General features: G+C 37.5%; 2 protein-coding genes across 2 annotated transcripts in view; both read left to right on the plus strand.

Annotated features, from left to right (window-relative positions):
• Window positions 1–13497, plus strand: part of LOC307132275 (acylamino-acid-releasing enzyme-like) — a 28993-nt gene extending 15496 nt beyond the window's left edge. Inside the window, exons 14-23 of the mRNA XM_079826477.1 lie at window positions 4635–4686; window positions 4783–4871; window positions 7439–7577; window positions 8781–8864; window positions 8947–9027; window positions 9751–9839; window positions 10042–10232; window positions 11167–11269; window positions 12781–12887; window positions 12969–13497. Coding sequence (XP_079682603.1) covers window positions 4635–4686; window positions 4783–4871; window positions 7439–7577; window positions 8781–8864; window positions 8947–9027; window positions 9751–9839; window positions 10042–10232; window positions 11167–11269; window positions 12781–12887; window positions 12969–13074 — 1041 coding nt within the window. The 3' untranslated portion in view covers window positions 13075–13497. The remainder of the gene's footprint in view (window positions 1–4634; window positions 4687–4782; window positions 4872–7438; window positions 7578–8780; window positions 8865–8946; window positions 9028–9750; window positions 9840–10041; window positions 10233–11166; window positions 11270–12780; window positions 12888–12968) is intronic.
• A 6083-nt stretch (window positions 13498–19580) lies between these two features.
• On the plus strand, window positions 19581–22745 carry tlr9 (toll-like receptor 9; the record flags this gene model as incomplete). The annotated part of the gene is made up of 1 exon (XM_079826236.1): window positions 19581–22745. The coding sequence occupies one exon, from the start codon at window positions 19581–19583 to the stop codon at window positions 22743–22745; it is 3165 nt and encodes a 1054-aa protein (XP_079682362.1).
• Window positions 22746–24326: the final 1581 nt, after the last annotated feature.

Raw genomic sequence — 24326 nt, forward strand, 5'->3', positions numbered from 1 at the left:
TTTCATCTCCTAATAGCACACACGTTACATTTCTCGAGCTCCATCTTTGTTGTTTTCTGGTATGTTTATGCATTTATATTCTTATTTTTATGCATATTACTTTCTACCTGCAAAGTAATCTTCTTTTTCCTCCTTTTTTTCTTGCAACATAAAGATTACATAAATATCAGCTTAAACCGTGTGTATTAATGGGTAAAGCTACAGTAACATCTTGAGATCCTTTCCATCTAAACTGGTAACTCTAGTAATGAACTCTAGTTTTATGAGCAGTAGGATGATCATATTCATCCACACAGATCCAAAGCACAACCAAATCAATGTTCTAATGCAAAATGCATGCAGTTTTAGTTTTTTAACCGCTAGAGGGCCCCAAAGTTACATAGTGTACCTTTAAAATAATATTGTAAAAATGCACTATACAAATGATTTAAGTGTTCAAACATTGAAATGCAAAAACATTTAGGTGAGATACTTGATTTTACTTTAACATTAAAAGCACAATGTGTAAGATTTTTGGATTGAAATTAGAACCATTAGAACAGTGTTATATATTTTATCGACTTGTGTACTTATTATCCCAAATGTTTCCAAGAATGTTTAAACCCAAAGAAATAAGCGTTTTTAACCAGGACATGGACCGTGTGTGTGCGCGTCGCCTATCAATGACATCATACCTGCGTTACCCTCGTTTTTTTTGTAGAAACCATGGAAACCCCAAAGACGCTTTAATATATGATGTGTTTTATTAGACAGGTGAGCAACTGTTTAGATCATTCATGGACAGAAAAGAGAGTGAGTACCATATACCCCTTTTCCACCAAGGCAGTGCTAGAGCTAGTTCAGAGCCAGGGCTAGTCCCAGTTCATAGTTGGTTCGACTGAGGAGCCTTCTAAGAACCGTTTGCTTTTCCACATGCTGAGAGCCACAACAGAGCCATGTTTTACGTCACTGTATACGTCTCATCTTTCTCAGCAACGCTAGTGAGGCAGTGGCAGTGTTGCCAAGTCCACGGTTTTCCCGCGGAATTGGGCTACTTCATCACTGTTGCCGCGGGCTGTTTTTCATGTCCGCGGGTTGAAGCGACCCCAATTATGTTATATTTAGCCCCGGGAATGCTAATTTTAGTAGGCAACCATGCCAAAAAAACACATATTTTACCCCCAAATGTGATTTTTACCAGGGAAGCCCCCCTGAAATGCGATTGGGCTTGTTTTGAGTTGCAATTGGGCGGGTTTTGTTGTGAAAACCTGGCAACCCTGGGCAGCGGGAAACAAACACACCAGGCTTGTTCGAGATGCATCGGCGCTGCGCAGACCGATCCACGTATGATATAAAAAAACAAACAAACGCATGAGTGAATCAAAAGCATAAGGAGTCATATGCTCCCACTGGACTCGTTATCATACGGCGATCTGTCTCTGCACAGCACCGCTGCGAACAAGCCTTCCATCAACAATGCAAACGTTGCGTTACTATTGATTCACATGGCTTTACGACCCTACATCGGCATCAAAACACAACGCAAACACAGCGAATCCAATGCATTCATGCAGTTCGCCGTAATTTGTATAGACGGAGATTACAAACGAGCAGCAGCTGTTAGCTCCATTAGCTGCTATTTCAACAATGGCAGATCTCAAGTTTGTGTTGGTCTTGTTGACCCCGCCCCCAGCGCCTGACGTAATCGGTTCTTACTTCTAGCCCTGTTCTAGCCCAGCAATGTTTTGGTGCTACTTAAGAACCACTTTTCTTGGCTCGGAGCTGGGGCTTTGGGTGTGGAAACACAAAGAACCGATTTGAAACTACGCTCTGGCTCCGATCTAGCTCTAGCACTGCCTTGGTGGAAAAGGGTTAATGTTTTACCATGCCTAATATGAATCTAGCTCAGTGTGAACAAGTGTCTTATAGTAGCGCCAAGCGAACGCAGAGAGTAGCATTATAACACAACTTTAACACACTCAAATGTGTGTAAAATGATAAAACAGCACTGTGTTCACATGAGCAGAAGAAGCGAAAGCGCTCGTCTGCGGCAGAATAAAAGCTCCACCACATCAAGTCCTCAAGACACGCCTTTGTTATGAATAAGCGACCTCTAGTGGCCAAACTTACATACTGTGTCTTTAAAACCGTCCAAAACACAACACCCCCTCTCAATGAGAAAACCCCTATGCAGGAGTCATGTAAGGAGGGAATTCACCTCCGTTTCAGAAGCCACTTTCAGGCCCTGGTGAATGATGACAGACACGTGTTTGCGTGACCTTTTTTTTTTTTTTTGAAGTGACTGCATTTCTACTCATTTTCTCCCACTCCTTTGGGATGTAATAATGCATTATTTTGGGATGTGATTATCTGGATCTGAACTGGCTTTGCCTTTATTAAAAAAAAAATCTCGATTTCTTGAACAGTTAATCAGTTTCTGTAGCTCCTTTAGTTGGGCACACTTAATATTCTGCAATATTATTGATCTGACTGCACTGACACCATTGAATATGAACTGAATTTGAGCTGGACGATGACATCACTGTATAGCTGAATTGTACTCATTTGATCAGTGGAGTAACTTCGTAATGACGGGCCCCAGTGCAGACGAGCCCCCTGGGCTGCACACACATTGCTCTCGTGTCTAGAAGGGAACCCTATATAAGCAAATTTTTGTGCCTAACCTACTTAATTTAGACCAACTAAAACCAGTATCCTATCAGTTTCTTATATTAAATTGAACAGTTCTCTTTGCGTGCGTCTCTCTCCAATACATGCTGCTAAGTTCTTGTTCGTGGTTTGCTTTGGGGTAAAAAGAACTTTGAAATACCTTCACAGCATTATATTGTTAATGCACATCCTGACGCTGCCACACTGCTGAGAGCGCCATTTATATGAATATGTCAATATGTGCTGTATGCACGCTTTTCTCTCAATAACAAAAACACACAACAAATATGGCATTGTTGGAAAAAAATAGTAAGAAAGCGTCTGATCTGATCATATCAATATGGATATGTTTGCACCAGCTCTGTTACGTTTATTTATACCACTTTATACAATATAGCATAGCCTATTGGTTTAGAGCCACAAATATCATAACTTAAGACATATATTCAAGAAATGTATTAAAAACAGAAAGATGTATTGTTTCAGCCTTATGCACAGGCCACGGAAACATTTTAGTTTGTTACGCACTTCAATCCATTACACACCTGACGTTCTTGGTTTGCTTCTTATTTATTAAATCCAGGCAACTGGCTGAAACATTGATTTAAAATTACAATTACAAAACTAAATATACTTTAAAGAAAGGCTTTCTACAAAACTAAACTTAATGAAGTGGTCAAAATCATGTTTGACCCACTCCATGTCTCCCGACATATTGCACATCTTATGTATCTATCTTACTTATGCTGTTCACTTTTCATAATCAACATACTATAATGTTATTTTTTAATTTCATCTATTTAAAGGATTAGCTCACTTCAAAATGAAAATTTCCTGATATTGTGCTCACCCCCATCTCCTCCAAGATGTTCATATCTTTCTTTCTTCAGGTGAAAAGGAATTACGAGGAAAACATTCCAGGATTTTTCTCCACATAATGGACTTCAATGGGGACCAACGGTTGAAGGTCCAAATCAATGCCGTTTCAAAAGAAGGGCTTCAGAGGCTCTGCACGATCCCAGCTGAGGAATAGGGTCCATTGATTTGGACCTTCAACATTTTGTTTGCCATGGAAGTCTATGATGTGGAGAAAAATCCTGGAATGTTTTCCTCAAAAAAATGTATTTCTTTTCGACTGAAGAAAGAAAGACATGAACATCTTGGATGAGATGGGGGGTGAGTAAAACATAAACATGAAACTAATTAGGCTACGTTTTCTTTAACACTCTGGCAGACGAACGCGCCAGCGCATTCTGATCATCACAGCGGAAACAACTCACAATACTCTGTCATTTTTGGCCACACAGATAAGTGCAAGATATCATTATAAACTATAAACGCTCTACTTTTATTTGTGTACACTCACAATAACAACAAAACCTTGTTTTTGTGAAATAAAGAAAATAAACAGGGTGTGCTTTCAGCTGTCCCTGCGAGAATCTTTCTGAAACACATCTGAAAAATGAACTGAAACTCAGCGAATACTTATCACACAAACATGAAAGGAAGCTTGAAATGTCTACTTTTAAATAAAACAGTTCACATTTAAAACACATATTCTCCTGCAATGTAATCTGTATGAAGCTAAAGAGATGCACAAATTCTCCTGGCCCTGCTCATTATCGTTAATGTGATCACACTCACATGTTCTGATATATACGAAATGGTCATCAGTAAACGGTAGAGTGTGAATGACGTGTGATTTCAAATATCAAACCAGCGCATTTCATTTGAAATGTGAGTATCGCAATTATCCTGAAAAATCACTTCAACACCACGCCCTTGCATTTCATAACTGATGAACTTTACACACTTATTGAACTGAACTGAATCAACACTTCAGCCGAACAAGGACTCTTCAATGACTTTACAGCAGAATTGAACTCTGTTTGAGTCACTGATTCGGTTTTCCTGTTTGTCACTGTAAAGCTTCTTTGTATAAAGTATAAATAAAGGTGATTTGACATTGTGTTTGCATATTACAGGATCTGTTGGTTGTTGATACTTCAAGTCGTGAGGTCACGTCTCTAACCTCTGGTATGTAGAGCTACTGTCATTGTCTTATGTAACACATGACTTCTCATATGACACTAGTGTATGCATCTGATCTCTCTGTACTCTGCGCCGCTGTAGAATCACAGGAAGGAAGCTGGAGTTTGCTGAATATTCACAGAGATCTGATGGTGGTCAGCTGCTCTTCACCAAACCGCCCTCCTGACCTGGTATTCATACATTATACACATATTCCAATGATTTTTCCCCAAAACCAGTTTAGGGTCCCACGGCTGATTCTAAAGATTTGATTGTTAATGTCAATCACGGTGTATATAGTATGCATATATTGCCTGTATATAGTATGCATCATCAAGTATGCATCAGTGTGTGATGTCACGTGAAAACTAGGAATAGTGCTGGCAGCATATCCTGATGTATAGCATCTATGTTTTTTCTTGACAGCTGCGTGATTGAGTCGCCCATTAAAATCAACTGTGGTTTTGGGTTTGGGCTGATCATTGACTAAGATAACTGTTAATAGTAAAATGAGGATTCAAAGTAGTATGCACAGATCCAAAATAACTCATGCAGCTGTTTGATCAAAAAGAAACCTTAACTCCAGTACAAAAGAACCGGCGGACTGATATTCAGCTCCCAAACACACTTATTAACTTGCAATGTTTCGACTAAAAGGTCTTCATCAGGCAAAACAACAAATATACACCTAAATACAACTTATATATCAACATAATGAATGATCACATATGACTTAATTAATGAATTACCCAATCATCCAATAGACCATTGAAAAAAGAGGAATATATACACCGATCCGGCATAACATTATGACCTAATAATAATACTAATATTGTGTTGGTCCCCCTTTTGCTGCCAAAACAGCCCTGACCTGTTGAGGCATGGACTCCACTAGATCCCTGAAGGTGTGCTGTGGTATCTGGCACCAAGATGTTAGCAGCATATCCTTTAAGTCCTGTAAGTTGCGAGGTGGGGCCTCCATGGATCTGACTTGTTTGTTCAGCACATCCCACAGATGCTCGATTGGATTGAAATTTGGAAAATTGTTGTTGACATGGTCTGCAACAATGCTTAGGTAGGTGGTATGTGTCAAAGGAACATCCACATGGATGGCAGGACCCAAGGTTTCCCAGCAGAACATTGCCCAAAGAATCACACTGCCTCCGCCAGCTTGCCTTCTTCCCATAGTGCATCCTGGTGCCATGTGTTCCCCAGGTAAGCCATGCACACGCACCCGGCCATCCACGAGATGTAAAAGAAAACATAATTCTTCAGACCAGGCCACCTTCTTCCATTGCTCCGTGGTCCAGTTCTGATGCTCACATGCCCACTGTTGGCACTTTCGTGGGTGGACAGGGGTCAGCATGGGCACCCTGACTGGTCTGCGCCTAAGCAGCCCCATACGCAACAAACTGCGATGCACTGTTTATTCTGACACCTTTCCAGCTGAACCAGCATTAACTTTGCAATTTGAGTTACAGTAGCTCGTCTGTTTGTTCGGACCACATGGGTCAGCCTTCGCTCCCCACGTGAATTAATGAGCCTTTGCCGCCCATGACCCTGTCGCCGGTTCACCACTGTTCCTTCCTTGGTCCACTTTTGATAGACACTGACCACTGCAGACCAGGAACACCCCACAAGAGCTGCAGTTTTGGAGATGTTCTGACCCAGTCTAATTCAAAATGTCAAATTTGCTCAAATCCTTACGCTCATTTTTCCTGCTTCTAACACATCAACTTTGAGGGCAAAATGTTCACTTACTGCCTAATATATCCCACCCACTAACAGGTGCCGTGATGAAGAGATAACCACTGCACCTGTTAGAGATCATAATGTTATACATGATTGGTGTATGAAATAATAAACAAATAATACAAAAAAAGAAACCAGTGAACAAGTAATACAAATAATTGTTCAAACTAATTAAGTTAAATAATGGACAAATAGTACTGCAAAAATGTTTAATATATATATATATATATATATATATATATATATATATATATATATATATATATATATATATATATATATATATATATATATATATATATATATATATATATATTAAACATTTTTGCAGTACTATTTGTCCATTATTTAACTTAATTAGTTTGAACAATTATTTGTATTACTTGTTCACTGGTTTCTTTTTTTGTATTATTTGTTTATTATTTCATACACATATATATATATATATATAATAAACAAATAATAATAAAAAAAAACATAATGATGAACACATAATACAATTTTTGTAAGATTATTTGTTCATTATTTAGTTTTTTTATTATTTGTTATGCAGTATACTGTGTATATATATAAAGTATTTCCTCTTTTTTTTCTTTGGTCTATTGGATGATTGGGTAATTAATTGATTAATTAGGTCATGTGTGATCATTCATTATGTTGATATACATGTTGTATTTAGTTGTATATTTGTTGTTTTGCCTGACGAAGACCTTTTGGTTGAAATGCTGCAAGTAAATAAATGTCTTTGGGAGCTGAATATCAGTGTGCCCGGTTCTTTTGTACTGGAGTTAATAGTAAAATGAGGAATAAATAAACATTTAAGCAATAAAGCAAAGAGTGCATCCAGCTTTTTTTCTTGTCAGCATTGCTGTTTGGTTTGCATTTAATGGTTAAATGGATCTCAGAGAGTTTTTTTCCCTCATATATTTGGCGACATTGTGGTTTCCTGTATCCTTTGGTTGTCAGTTATTTCTAATATAGTTAATTCAGATGATCTGTTCTGCAGCGGGTGGGTTTCCTGCCAGCGAAGGGCTCAGAAAGCATGGTGTCGTGGGTCACGCTGGAGGAGACTCAAGCTCAGGATGAAATCAGCTGGCAGACGTTAAACTTCAGCCCCCCACCTGAGCAGGACAACAGCCAATACCGTAAGATCTGACATTGATATATGTGCTGATATTTAGTCCAGCAAGCATGATTGTGAGTGTGATAATGCTTGTGTTTCGGATGCAGTGTTGCTTGATAATAAAGTCAAGCATTTGTACCAACAAAGGTCAAGGTCCTGCTGTGTATGTGTGTTCACTAGGCCTGTCACGATCATACGGATAAATGCAATTCAATTCTTGTCACCCATAAGCCTGCATTTCGTATGAAGGAAGCCCTTTGTGTACTTTATGAGTGTTTAAATTCTTTATTCTTTACTCCGTGCCAGATTATGACTCTTCTGTTTCTCCCTACGACACAATACCATGCATTTGACAACATTTCTTTAAGCGCTTAAATTTCCCTTTTTGGCATGGCATAATGTCATTTGAAATTTAAACTGCACAATTATCTCAAATAATTAGCGATTAGATCGAATAACCACCATCAGACGATTAATCAATAATCAGGACAGTCCTAAGTGCCCTATCACACACCCGGTGCAATGCAACGCCAGGCGCTGTTCTCATTTTCATGTCCAGCTCCATGTTGTTTAAATATCAAATGCACTGGCGCATCTGTTCACCCATGGGCGTCTGGTCTGAAAATCAGGTGTGTTCAGGAGCATTGTTGGTGCGTTGCTATTTTGAGGAACTGAAAACAACTGCGCCATTGACAAACCTGCTCTAATGTCAACAGCGCAGTATTTTTTGTGTTATTTAAAGGGTGTGTTAGTAACATGAGCCTATAGGGGGGTCACAACGCACACACACTCTGCTAATTACACACACAGGGACGTGCAGCAGCACACACACATGTTTAAATATTAAAAATAAAAGGATTCCTCTCTGGAGAAGCGTTCAGTCTTTGTAAATAGTAAATAGTGAATCCGCCATGGTGCAAGCGCAACTGGCTTTTAAAGGGAATGGGATGGGATGAGCCTCTGATTGGTTTATTGCATGTTACACCCAAAACACACCCATGACTCATTAAGAGACTAGGAATAACTGTTTGGACCATGTGCCGGGCATTTTTTCATCCATTAAACTAGCAAAAGTGGATTCGGACACACCCTGAGTGCACCTGCGCCATGAGCTTCAGATCGCTAAAACAGGGCCCGTAGTGTTCATATGTTGCACTGTACAGTTTATTTGTGTGTCATTTTGCATGGAAAATAACAGCTCTCTGTTCTCTGATATCTTCATCAGCTGGTTTGGACTTTGACGCTGTTCTGCTGAAGCCAAAGGAAACGACGGAGGGGAGCAAACTACCTCTCATCGTCATACCACATGGTATGCTCTTTAGAGACGGTTATATGTTACAATAAAAAAATGATGTAAGAAATACTTCGATGCTTTGCTGATTTTCACTCAGGCGGCCCTCATTCGGTGCTGGTGACAGAGTGGATTTTGTCCACAGCAGTTCTGTGTAAGATGGGCTTCAGCGTCCTCCTTGGTGAGAAGCGGTTATACACACTCCATCACACTCATGATTTGGCTTTCCATAAAAAACAGTTGCTTTAATGAACTCTCATCTCTTCTGTGATGACGAGGGCGGGGCAACCTGTCACTCACATGAGATCCAACAATAGCAAACCACAACCATCCAATCAGTTCCCCACGGACAAAATCAAGCCCCGCCCTACATTTGTTATTGTTTGAGAAGCGTTTCACTCAGATATACAGCACAATAGGGAAGATGATACAAGCACAACTTCCCTTTCATGCCAACTTTAAGACTTGTGTGCTTTATATCAGGTCTATTGATGTCACACATTATCCTAGTGAAAATCACATCCACTCTAGCTTGAGAGTAGTATCAGTGTCCAATTTGGGAAAGATTCATAGAGTAGGAATATAGTGCCATATGGACCTCTTTTATCACACTTTATAGTGCTTTTGCCATCCATGTTTTGGAGCTTGATAAATTCAGCCCACTCATAGTAATTACACAGGAACAAAAGAGCACATATCACTCACATGTTCTCATTGTTTGGTGGAAGAAAGAAAGTCATATGCGTTTCAAATGACATGAGGGTGAGTAAATGGCTTAAATGGGTATTTTAATCCTAAAAACAAAGGTTAGTATTGAAATGTTAGGGATGTATCGGCAGGAATCACTGGAATAATTTTGGGAAGTTTTGTGTCATGTTTCCGATGGGTGTCTTTCCTGTTGTAGTGAACTACAGAGGCTCACTTGGGTTTGGTCAGGATAACATCTACTCCTTACCAGGAAACATCGGCACACAGGACGTAAGAGACGTGCAGGTAAAGACTAATACTCACTGAGCTCTTGCTCCCACGGTCATAACCAAATATATGACGTTCGCAAGTTAGTACACTTATTTTGGTTGTTGGATTTTCCATATTTTTGTTGGAGGCCCTGCTGGAATAAATCGCGGCATATGTGTTGTGACTATACTTCAGTCTATACATGTATTTAATATGCTGTTTGTTTAACTCTAAACAGCTGGCGGTGGAGAGTGTTTTGAAGCAAGGTGACTTTGACGAGCAGAAGATCGCTGTGATGGGAGGCTCTCACGGTGGATTCCTGGCTTGTCATCTGATTGGACAGTATCCTGAGTTTTACAAGGCGTGTGTGGCACGAAATCCCGTCACGAATCTGGCCTCCATGATCGGCGGCACAGACATCCCAGACTGGTAATGTGACATTAACCATCGATTTTAGATCAAATTTAACTGATGCATTGTTTCACCCTGGAGAAATTTCACACCGGTTTGAAGTTTGTCTTCAATTCTTTGCATACTCAGTGATGGGAAATATTAAAGTGCACACCACGGATATTACTTTTCATGCAGTGTGTATTAATGTAAAAGCTCTGCAAAGATCAAAGTGCAGATACATAGTTATTGTCTCCTAAAAGAAAGAATCGATTCTGAACTGAAACGAGTCATCGGTATTCTGACAGTGGGTTTGTAACTAATTAGCATAATGCCTGCCTCTAGTCTCTTTGCCCCGCCCTCACTCACTGTAGTTGTATCTGAGACTGGAATATTTTGGTTGGTGTTGTTCATGTGGAGAAGACGCTGTTTTATGCTGAGATTGATATGGTAAAACCCACGCCATCGTTACTGTTTGTATCCCTGTGTGTCAAGAACTAAGATTCAGATATATGATAATGAGCATTTGCTTTCTGACCAATCACAGCAGAGCAGCTCTCAGAGAGGCGGTGTTTAGAGAGACTGAATCCTTGATGAAAGTGTTTCAAACACTGAGAGAAAAGAGCTGATGCTGCAGTGGAGATTATGAGAGAATTAAAGGTTTTTTGACCTCGGATGCATGAGAACCTGTTGTAGACGCCAGAGCAAAACTAAGAACCTTTGATGCAATACAATTATTATTTTATTTAAATAAGCATAAATTATGGGGAGAAAATAAATACATTTTTTGCAGCACATCAATATTTTTTTTGAAGGGTGGGGGGTGGTTGATCCAATGTGATACAAAAAATGTACAAAAGTAGGCTTTTCTTTTTCCTAAATGTATATATTTTTTCTTTCTTTGATTGAAATAAGACGAATGTATGGTGATGTTGACCTGACGGCTGATTGTTTTGGGTGTGTTTGTGTTCAGGTGTATGGTGGAAGCTGGATATGAATATAGCACAGACATTCATACTGAACCTGCTACTCTGGAGCAAATGTTAAACAAGTCACCCATAAAACACGTGAGCAAGGTGAGCGGATGCAATATTTATTATTTATTGTAATCGTTGGCATTTTTCTTTTTCTTCCGTGTTTGAGTCTATGGCAGCCCATAGAACCGCGTGCAGGAAAAAGTTATGAAATTTGGCACCCAGACAGAGGACAGCCTGAAATGTCACCATAGCAAATACTCAGTTGCTCTAGCGCCACCAACTTTCCAAAGTCCAAAAAACCTTTTCCCTCTGATTCCTTGGCTCAGGACGATTCAACTGTCGTTTTCTTCAAGAACATTCAAAATTGCGGAAGTGTTATCTCAAAAACCTTCTTTCATTTCACCACATCAATGGTTTACATTTTTTTGCCATTTGAATTTTCTGACAAAACGAATGAAAAACGTTGAACTCCTCCTTGGCCGTTAATCAGATTTTCACAAAAATCGGCATCTTCAGACCATGCAGACAAAAAGTTATGGAATTCAAGTTGATTCGTCAAACTGTTCTCGAATAACGCACAAATGAATTCGACGAAGTGCCCGCCAAAATGAACATGAGGCTATATCTCTTTATCGTATTCTGACCAAACTTAGCACATGTCATCACAAGCATGACCTGAAGCTACATGCAGCGTTTCGGCACAGTGCAACCTACTGGTTTGGAGATATGAAAATCTCTCGTTAGATTCGGGGCGGCATGCTGAGAATATACAATTTTTCCATATCGGCCATTTTTGGTGTCGGCCATTTTGAATTTTGTAGTAAAATGCTGTATTTTATGAACACATTAGCGCATCGTTACGAAAAACTGTATGGGTCTTCGGCATGATGCCCTGAAGAAGACTGAAAAGTTTTGAGCCACCTACTGGTAAAATCAAATATTCACATACTTATAACTTTGGATTTGGTTGACTTATTTTCACGGGAGTCACATCCTTAGATTCCTGAATCCTTGCCGAGTCCAACAATACCAAACATGCTAGGTTTCGCCTTATGGTTCGTTCAACATTGTGATTTTTAGTGTTTAAACAACTTTCACAAATATCTTCAAAACCGTTAGTCCGATCGAAAAGAAACCACCGTAGGAAAATCTAAATAATAGCGGGTTGACTACATGCTTATTGCCAAATGTCAGCATTTTGATAATAAGTGGCAAACGTCGGGTGTGGGATATTTTTTATATGCTCATAAATACAAATGTCTATAACTCCTAAATTAAATTAGATATTTTCACCAAATTTGACACGCTTCTGTATGGGGGCACTTTGAGGACACACACAAAAGGAGGTGGGACTGCGCCACTTGGTGGCGCTATAATTAAACAAAACATAAAATTGGCTCTAAACAACTCTATGTATTTATGGGTTTTCAAACTTTTTGCTTAAAATAGTCTCCAAATGTCTTTACTCATTTTAGAAATTGGTCTGCTGCTGCTTCCTTGTATGCTTCTGTTGTGCTTGGCTCCGATAATTGCTGCTTGCAGCTATATTTTGTTTTTAATTTTATAAACGGCTCAGCTCGTAACACACATGCTTGTGGTTTGTTCCTCAGGTAAAAACCCCAGTTCTTCTGATGTTGGGTGAAGATGACAAGCGTGTTCCCAGTAAGCAGGGTATTGAATACTACAGAGCGCTGAAGGCGTTGCAGGTACCAGTGAGGTGAGTACGGCGACAGACGGGCATTCCTCTCTGGATCATTTCTCTGATCATTGGCTCATGAGTGTGTCCATGTGTCCACAGATTGTTGTGGTACCCAGGAAACAATCACGCTTTGTCCAAAGTTGATGCAGAATCGGATGGGTTCATAAACGGCGCTCTCTGGGTTATCCAACACCTTTCTCTGTGATGTCACTTCCTCTACATGAATCATAATCAGCTCTAGTCACTTTGTTCATTGATAACAGCTGCATCGTCATATTAAGGCATTATCTTGGTGCTTTTCCCTTGAATTGATTCAGAACTCAATCAAAATTAGCGTCTATATGAAGCCAAAAGCACTTGACAAAGTTCACAGGCATATTTGAAGAAATAGAAATTATACGGTGCCATAAGTATGTTTTAAAAATTTCAATCTAATTTACTCTAAATGACATGTGAAAAATACTACAATTCTTACTGCTCTTTAAAATGGTTTTATTTTTCAGTTATTGGCAAATTATATTTGTGCAAAGCTCATTTACTGATGTTCTGTCTTTTGTAATATGGTTACTTTCTGGGATATGTACTAAACGACTGACTGCATCCTTTTCAATAAAATGCTCTGAGTGACTTTCTGTAAGGCTGATTTTAAGCCTTTTTCATTGCGTGAAATTATTGCGTCATCAATATCAGTATGGAGCTAGATAACTCAAATGCCATGATCATGCAATAAGAGAAAAAAAAATCAGGTTTAGTGCCCGAGAATATTAATGGGTTATAGCCCTGACAGCCCAGTGCCGTGCCATCTACTCCCCGACTGTTTGTTACAAAATCCCTCTCTTTATTTTCAGTAGCTATTTTTAAACCAAGAATAACTCCTACTTCCATCACATGCCTTTCCACTTCTGAACATCTGTTCCCCGACTGCGTGCGATTGACTTTCAGATACTGCAGACCTTTCTTTCACTTCCATGAAAAGGTGAACTCTGTTAATATAAATACTCAGACCCAGGGTTTTTTTTTCTTTCTTTGCTTCCCTGTGTGAATGTAAAAGATAAGGTGTTGTGGAGTTGTTAGATTTGGATTGCAACCCATTGGTAAGTGATTTTCTGTGTTTTAAATATGTTTCAAATGATGGAGAAAGTTTATTATGGAAGCTTGTTTCCACCACAGAATAAAAAAAAAGGTCATTCTGACTTTATCTCACAAGTCAGAATTGTGAGATATAAATTCAGAATTTTGAGATATAAAGTCAGAATTGCGTGATGTAAATTCAGAATTGCGAGATATGAAGTCAATATTGCGTGATATAAAGTCAGAATTGCGTGATGTAAATTCAGAATTGCGAGATATGAAGTCAATATTGCGTGATATAAAGTCAGAATTGTGAGATATAAATTCAGAATTGTGAGATATAAAGTCAGAATTGCGTGATGTAAATTCAGAATTGCGAGATATGAAGTCAGAATTGTGAGATATAAAGTCAATATTGCGAGAAGTAAAGTCAGAATTGTGAGATATAAAGTCAATATTGCGAGAAGTAAAGTTAGAATTGTGAGATATAAAGTCACAATTGTGAGATATGAAGTCAGAATGGCAAGATATGAAGTCAATATTGCAAGATATAAAGTCAGAATTGTGAGATATAAAGTCAACATTGCGAGATATGAAGTCAGAATTGTGAGATATAAAGTCAATATTGCGAGATATAAAGTCAGAATTGCTAGATATAAAGTCAATATTGTGAGATATAAAGTCAGAATTGCTAGATATAAAGTCAATATTGTGAGATATAAAGTCAGAATTGCTAGATATAAAGTCAATATTGTGAGATATGAAGTCAGAATTGCTAGATATAAAGTCAATATTGCAAGATATAAAGTCAGAATTGTGAGATATAAAGTCAATATTGCGAGATATAAAGTTAGAATTGTGAGATATGAAGTCAATATTGCAAGATATAAAGTTAGAATTGTGAGATATGAAGTCAATATTGCAAGATATAGTTAGAATTGTGAGATATAAAGTCAATATTGTGAGATATAAAGTCAGAATATGTGAGATATAAAGTCAACATTGCGAGATATGAAGTCAGAATTGTGAGATATAAAGTCAGAATTGCTAGATATAAAGTCAATATTGTGAGATATAAAGTCAGAATTGCTAGATATAAAGTCAATATTGTGAGATATGAAGTCAGAATTGCTAGATATAAAGTCAATATTGTGAGATATGAAGTCAGAATTGCTAGATATAAAGTCAATATTGTGAGATATGAAGTCAGAATTGCGAGATGTGAAGTCAATATTGCAAGATATAAAGTCAGAATTGTGAGATATAAAGTCAATATTGCGAGATATAAAGTTAGAATTGTGAGATATGAAGTCAATATTGCAAGATATAAAGTTAGAATTGTGAGATATGAAGTCAATATTGCAAGATATAAAGTTAGAATTGTGAGATATGAAGTCAATATTGCAAGATATAAAGTCAGAATTGCGAGATATGAAGTCAATATTGCGAGATATAAAGTCAGAATTGTGAGATATAAAGTCAATATTGCGAGATATGAAGTCAATATTGCAAGATAGAAAGTCAGAATTGTGATATAGTCAATATTGCGAGATATAGTCAGAATTGCGAGATATGAAGTCAATATTGCAAGATACAAAAGTTAGAATTGTGAGATATGAAGTCAATATTGCAAGATATAAAGTTAGAATTGTGAGATATAAAGTCAACATTGCGAGATATAAAGTCAATATTGCGAGATATAAAGTCAGAATTGTGAGATATAAAGTCAATATTGCGAGATATGAAGTCAATATTGCAAGATAGAAAGTCAGAATTGTGATATAGTCAATATTGCGAGATATAGTCAGAATTGCGAGATATGAAGTCAATATTGCAAGATACAAAAGTTAGAATTGTGAGATATGAAGTCAGAATTGTGAGATATAAAGTCAGAATTGTGAGATATAAAGTCAACATTGCGAGATATAAAGTCAATATTGCGAGATATAAAGTCAATATTGTGAGATATAAAGTCAGAATTGTGAGATATAAAGTCAACATTGCGAGATATGAAGTCAGAATTGTGAGATATAAAGTCAGAATTGCTAGATATAAAGTCAATATTGTGAGATATAAAGTCAGAATTGCTAGATATAAAGTCAATATTGTGAGATATGAAGTCAGAATTGCTAGATATAAAGTCAATATTGTGAGATATGAAGTCAGAATTGCGAGATGTGAAGTCAATATTGCAAGATATAAAGTCAGAATTGTGAGATATAAAGTCAATATTGCGAGATATGAAGTCAATATTGCAAGATATAAAGTTAGAATTGTGAGATATGAAGTCAATATTGCAAGATATAAAGTTAGAATTGTGAGATATGAAGTCAATATTGCAAGATATAGTTAGAATTGTGAGATATGAAGTCAATATTGCAAGATATAAAGTTAGAATTGTGAGATATGAAGTCAATATTGCAAGATATAAAGTCAGAATTGCGAGATATGAAGTCAATATTGCGAGATATAAAGTCAGAATTGCGAGATGTGAAGTCAATATTGCAAGATATAAAGTCAGAATTGTGAGATATAAAGTCAATATTGCGAGATATAAAGTTAGAATTGTGAGATATGAAGTCAATATTGCAAGATATAAAGTTAGAATTGTGAGATATGAAGTCAATATTGCAAGATATAGTTAGAATTGTGAGATATGAAGTCAATATTGCAAGATATAAAGTTAGAATTGTGAGATATGAAGTCAATATTGCAAGATATAAAGTCAGAATTGCGAGATATGAAGTCAATATTGCGAGATATAAAGTCAGAATTGTGAGATATAAAGTCAATATTGCGAGATATGAAGTCAATATTGCAAGATAGAAAGTCAGAATTGTGATATAGTCAATATTGCGAGATATAGTCAGAATTGCGAGATATGAAGTCAATATTGCAAGATAGAAAGTCAGAATTGTGATATAGTCAATATTGCGAGATATAGTCAGAATTGCGAGATATGAAGTCAATATTGCAAGATAGAAAGTCAGAATTGTGATATAGTCAATATTGCGAGATATAGTCAGAATTGCGAGATATGAAGTCAATATTGCAAGATACAAAAGTTAGAATTGTGAGATATGAAGTCAATATTGCAAGATATAAAGTTAGAATTGTGAGATATAAAGTCAACATTGCGAGATATAAAGTCAATATTGCGAGATATAAAGTCAGAATTGCGAGATATGAAGTCAATATTGCGAGATATAAAGTTAGAATTGTGAGATATGAAGTCAACATTGCAAGATATAAAGTTAGAATTGTGAGATATAAAGTCAACATTGCGAGATATAAAGTCAATATTGCGAGATATAGTCAGAATTGCGAGATATGAAGTCAATATTGCGAGATATAAAGTTAGAATTGTGAGATATGAAGTCAATATTGCGAGATATAAAGTCAGAATTGTGAGATATAAAGTCAACATTGCGAGATATAAAGTCAGAATTGTGAGATATAAAGTCAATATTGCGAGATATAAAGTCAATATTGTGAGATATAAAGTCAGAATTGTGAGATATAAAGTCAACATTGCGAGATATGAAGTCAGAATTGTGAGATATAAAGTCAACATTGCGAGATATAAAGTCAGAATTGTGAGATATAAAGTCAATATTGCGAGATATAAAGTCAATATTGTGAGATATAAAGTCAGAATTGTGAGATATAAAGTCAACATTGCGAGATATGAAGTCAGAATTGTGAGATATAAAGTCAGAATTGCTAGATATAAAGTCAATATTGTGAGATATGAAGTCAGAATTGCTAGATATAAAGTCAATATTGTGAGATATGAAGTCAGAATTGCGAGATGTGAAGTCAATATTGCAAGATATAAAGTCAGAATTGTGAGATATAAAGTCAATATTGCGAGATATAAAGTTAGAATTGTGAGATATGAAGTCAATATTGCAAGATATAAAGTTAGAATTGTGAGATATGAAGTCAATATTGCAAGATATAGTTAGAATTGTGAGATATGAAGTCAATATTGCAAGATATAAAGTTAGAATTGTGAGATATGAAGTCAATATTGCAAGATATAAAGTCAGAATTGCGAGATATGAAGTCAATATTGCGAGATATAAAGTCAGAATTGCGAGATGTGAAGTCAATATTGCAAGATATAAAGTCAGAATTGTGAGATATAAAGTCAATATTGCGAGATATAAAGTTAGAATTGTGAGATATGAAGTCAATATTGCAAGATATAAAGTTAGAATTGTGAGATATGAAGTCAATATTGCAAGATATAAAGTTAGAATTGTGAGATATGAAGTCAATATTGCAAGATATAAAGTCAGAATTGCGAGATATGAAGTCAATATTGTGAGATATAAAGTCAGAATTGTGAGATATAAAGTCAATATTGCGAGATATGAAGTCAATATTGCAAGATAGAAAGTCAGAATTGTGATATAGTCAATATTGCGAGATATAGTCAGAATTGCGAGATATGAAGTCAATATTGCAAGATAGAAAGTCAGAATTGTGATATAGTCAATATTGCGAGATATAAAGTCAGAATTGTGATATAGTCAATATTGCGAGATATAAAGTCAGAATTGTGAGATATAAAGCCAATATTGCGAGATATGAAGTCAATATTGCAAGATAGAAAGTCAGAATTGTGATATAGTCAATATTGCGAGATATAGTCAGAATTGCGAGATATGAAGTCAATATTGCAAGATAGAAAGTCAGAATTGTGATATAGTCAATATTGCGAGATATAGTCAGAATTGCGAGATATGAAGTCAATATTGCAAGATACAAAAGTTAGAATTGTGAGATATGAAGTCAATATTGCAAGATATAAAGTTAGAATTGTGAGATATAAAGTCAACATTGCGAGATATAAAGTCAATATTGCGAGATATAAAGTCAGAATTGTGAGATATAAAGTCAATATTGCGAGATATGAAGTCAATATTGCAAGATAGAAAGTCAGAATTGTGATATAGTCAATATTGCGAGATATAGTCAGAATTGCGAGATATGAAGTCAATATTGCAAGATACAAAAGTTAGAATTATGAGATATGAAGTCAATATTGCGAGATATGAAGTCAATATTGCAAGATAGAAAGTCAGAATTGTGATATAAAGTCAATATTGCGAGATATAAAGTCAGAATTGCGAGATATGAAGTCAATATTGCGAGATATGAAGTCAATATTGCGAGATATGAAGTCAGAATTGCGAGATATGAAGTCAATATTGCGAGATATGAAGTCAATATTGCGAGATATGAAGTCAGAATTGTAAGATATAAAGTCAGAATTGCGAGATATAAAGTCAGAATTGTGAGATATAAAGTCAGAATTGCAAGATTAAAAAAAATGCAATTATATTCTAAAATGTTTTATTCTGTGGCGGAAACAAGCTTTCATAGTTTGACATATTTAATACTATGTAAAGGAAATCCTGCTTAGTACAATGAAGAAATATTGGAAATGAGTTTATTTCCAATAAAATGATTGAATAAGCATATGCTTTTATCATCATTTTACTTTACATAGTAACTAACAAATAAGTACTGTACTTCACAGTTCTAGTGAATAGCATAGTAAAAAGTAAATGCAGCTTAACTTGCATTGCATTTTTTTCTCTAATGTTTTTGTTCTCGTGTGTCTAGGCCATGTTTGGACACGTGTATCTGGTTCTCATACTGAATCAGTTTCATCTTTTTGCAACCATGCATCCTGAATTCTATCCATGTGAAAGTCACACTTCCAAGGATGGACACATAAATATCGACTGCCAGCACAGACGTCTTGCTAAAATCCCCAGGTTCATATCCCTCGCTGTTGTATCACTCAACCTAAATCTAAACCATATACACTACATTAAAGGGGATGCATTTTCTGGTTTACCCAATCTCAAGCAGCTCAGCCTGATGTGGAACTGTGTACCAGATCATTTTAAGGAGCAGAGATGGCCTTCATGCAACCTGAATGTTGAACCAGAAGCATTTGGCGGACTTAAAAACCTAACTTCCCTCCAGTTAGCAGGGAATAGCCTGAAGAGCGTTCCTCCTCTGCCGAAGCAGCTGTTGGTCTTGGGACTGGAATTTAACAACATCTTTCATATCGTCAAACCTCTCGGTACACCGCACCTAAAACAACTACTGCTAAGCAAGAATTGTTTCTACGCCAACCCATGTCATCAGCCTTACTTCATCGACCCACGTGTGTTTCAAGATCTTCCTGAGCTTTTGAACCTTACACTTAGTTACAACAATGTGACCACTGTTCCTCAACATCTTCCACTTTCAATAGAAAGTCTAGACTTGGGAGAGAACAAGATCGCACGTATAACCAAAGAGTCTTTTGCAAATCTTACACATCTGCGACACCTTAACCTGGGGTGGAACTGCCAAAGATGCGACCATGCTTCTGAACCCTGTTTCCCATGCCCGAACAACCAATCTCTGCGTCTGCATCCGGATGCATTTGTGGATCAGAGAGACACTCTAATTAGTCTAAGTCTGCGAGGAAACTCTCTTCGTACAATTCCTCGGTACCTCTTTATGCAGCTGCACAATCTGCGAGATCTAGATCTATCCGACAACTTTCTAGCCTACGCCATACAGAATGGCACCTTTTATGAAGAGCTCCAGAATGTTGTGTCCCTCAGTCTGCTTTATAACTATGAACCCCTGAAGACCTTTCCTGAATTGATTCTGTCGCCAGCCATAGAGAAGATGACGGCTCTAAGAAAGTTGTACCTGAGTGGCTTATTCTTCAAGGAACTATCAAACCGCAGCCTCGCACCTCTGATCAAACTGCCAAGACTCGAGTCCCTGGAGCTGCGTATGAACTTCATCTGCTCCATTAGCATTGATTCTATTAGCCAGCTGAGGACATTGAGGAAGGTGGGCCTTTCCCAAAACATGCTTGATTTCAGTCCATGCTATTCAACCTGCAATTCTGAAGCCATATCGGAATACCAAACCCTTGAGAAAGGTCATGACCATGAACATCACAACTTGCAAATCCAAAAAGTCCCCGTACCAAACACTATGCAGGGATCTGAAGGAGATCACTGTCCTTTTTATTATTCCATGTGGCATTTCAAAAAGCAGATCTGCTCTAAAAGCCTGTTATTTGACCTGTCTCAAAACAACATCCCATGGCTGAATGCGAGTACTTTTAGAGGCATGGAAAAAGTGGTATGCATAGATCTGTCCTACAACTACATCAGTCAATCTTTAAATGGCCGGCAGTTCTCGCGTCTAGGCAAACTAGCTTTCCTCAATATGGCGCACAACCGCATTGACCTGTACTCTGAAAAGGCCTTCCAAGAGATTAGTGGAACTCTGAAAGCTCTCGACCTCAGCAACAACGAATTCCACTTTGTCATGAAGGGAATGGGACATCGCTTCACATTCCTTTCACACTTGTCGTCTCTTAAAACACTGAGTCTAGCGAACAATCACATTGGTCTCAGAATCTCTAACATCCTTAATAGTACTTCTCTGAGGTATCTTGATTTCTCTGGAAATCGTTTGGACATCATGTGGGACTCCAGGCGTAACCAATACGTGCATTTCTTCCAGGGTCTTACTAACCTTACACACTTGGACATTTCTGAAAACCAGCTCAAATCATTTCCCCTAGAGGTAATGGTAAACTTGCCTCAGAGTCTCCAAGCGCTCAGAGTCGACTCCAACATGCTGAGTTATTTCCCGTGGGGAAACATCTCGGTTCTCCAACAGCTCTGCTACCTGAACCTCAGTTCAAACATGCTTTCATTTTTACCTAACATCCATTTTGAGCTCCGTCTCGCAAGCCTGGACTTGAGTCACAATCGACTAGTTGCAATCCCAAGGGCTTTCCTTAGTCAGGCCGCTCGCCTTAAACACCTAATGCTCAACCACAACCAGCTGAAGATCCTTGATGTATATTCTCTCCCCTTGTCATTCCATAAAGGTTATACATTCTGCCCTGTTGCGCAGAATAATAATAGCTCCTGCAAACTTGTGCTGCATGCAAATCCTTTTACTTGCAGTTGCATTATCTCAGGGTTTGCCAAATTTCTCAGAGAAACTGAATTGGACATCCCACATCTCACCACACAGGTTCACTGCGCTTACCCAGAGTCATTGGCTGGTGTGAATGTCCTCTCGATTGACCTTCGCTCATGCCAGGAGATATTTGGGGGATTCGCCTTACTCTGCACTTTATTGTTGACATTGGCTGCAACCGGCATTCCCCTCCTGAAGCATCTCTACGGTTGGGACCTGTGGTATTGCATCCAGATTCTGTGGACCGGACACAAGGGACACACTCCAGCCAACGGCAGCATGACCGATGACCAGTATGATGCGTTTGTGGTCTTTGATACGAGTAACAATGCAGTCAGAGATTGGATCTACAAGGAGATGATTACGAGATTGGAGAACAGGGGGAGATGGCGCTTTCGACTTTGCCTAGAGGAGCGTGACTGGTTGCTTGGAGTATCGTGCATAGAGAATCTCCACAAGGCAGTCTACAGCAGCAGAAAGACAGTGTTTGTTTTGACTAGCCCTAGTGACTATAGTGGGGTGGTCCAACAAGCCTTCCTCCTGGTTCAGCAGCGCCTTCTAGATGAGAAAGTGGACGTTGCAGTCCTTGTTTTGCTGGACCTCGTCTTTCCCAAGTTCAAATACCTTCAGATGAGGAAACGGCTGTGCAAAAAGTCAGTCCTCTCCTGGCCCAAGAACCCACGAGCGCAGCCGCTCTTCTGGAATGATTTGCGTGTCGCTCTTGTCTCGGACAATGTCAAAGCCTACAACAAAAATGTCACAGAGAGCTTCTTCTAAAATGGCTAAAGTGTAATGAGAATATGTTCTATGCATTGGGGGGGGGGGGGGGGGGACATATATTATATATATAAACATATATATATATATGTTTATATATATAAACATATAAACATATATGTTTATATATATACTTATACTAAACACATATTTAGTATATATTTAACTCTTTCCCAGCCAGCGTTTTTGATCATTTTCACAAAATTTCCATGGCCCCCAGAATATTTTGTTGTATGAATATCTGAATAGAGCCTCTGCTTTTAGGCAGAACAACTCGTTTTATTCTAGCTTCGTGCATTCTTTTTTTATCAACACTTGAATGTGGGTAAATTTCATTTGAGCAAAAAGCTGAGAAAATCTTGTTTTTGTCAAAGACTTCGTCCAGATCAGATTCAGAGCGATGATTGGACACAGATGGAGTAGATCGAGTCCATCAACACCCCCAAAGCTTCACAGTCCTATAGCTCGTCCTGGGTCGACATTTCATTCAGTAACATTCGGCAGATTTTGATTTATATGCTGTTTAATGTTGATGATCGTGTTATTTGACATGTGTCAGCAATGCTTCTATCATTTGTTTCTGCTTCTTTATCAAATGTGTTTTGATACAGAGATTCTGTACTCTTTCAGAAGATGTGTAATAGCGCCCCCTATCGTGTGAAAACATGGAAAGCTGGAAATTTCCGTCAATGGCAGGGAAAGAGTTAAAATATATTTTGGCCTATATATATTTTGCAGTATGGGAAGGAAACATAATCTAAAATGTCAGAAATACATCAATCTAAACACCTTCCATCAGACTCAGTGATATGCCAGAAAGTAGAAACAGCTGAAAGATAAAAGTGTGCACTGTTTGTCATATCTAACCCTTTTTATTATGTTGCGGGTCAGTTTGATGTGTGTAAAATAACTGGTTAACCTAGGATATTTTTTGAAATTTTGTGACAGTTTCTGATTTATGGTCATGAACATGCCTGCACAGTTGTGACACTCTGAGGTGTTAGGGAATGCGTGTACAACATTTATGACGATTTTGACGTTCGCGGCTCAATTTGACCCACAATTTCATGGTTAAACGCAGCTGTACAGATCATTTTATATATAAATTTCAGCTTCTCAAGTACCTTGTGAGGGTATTTAAATTTACATTTATGCATTTGGCATACGCTTTTATCCAAAGAAATGTTTCAGGATTGTTAATTTTGTTGGGAAATTGAACGCATGATTTTGCCATTGAGAGCGCCATGCTCTACTGTTACTACTAAAACACAAAAATAAAATAAATAGTACAATGTTTATAATATTTATATTTTTTGAAAACAAATTGTTAAAAACTGTTGTAAAAATCATTTGTCGTATTTTTGCTGTAATGTGTGAGAAGTATTAATATTAAAAGTTTACTGTTTTTACCATTTTTTTTGTTCTGTAATTTGTATTGAATCCAATTAGGGCCAATTCTAGCCACAATTTATAACTCTTATCCAGAATTAATAATACAAGGGCTATTATTATACAGAAACGTATGACTCAGAGATTAAGTTGTTTATGAATATGTTGTTTTCTGCAGATTGAATTAATTAT

Source organism: Gobio gobio (genome assembly GCF_949357685.1).
Source record: "Gobio gobio genome assembly, chromosome: 10".
Taxonomy (NCBI): Eukaryota; Metazoa; Chordata; class Actinopteri; order Cypriniformes; family Gobionidae; genus Gobio; species Gobio gobio.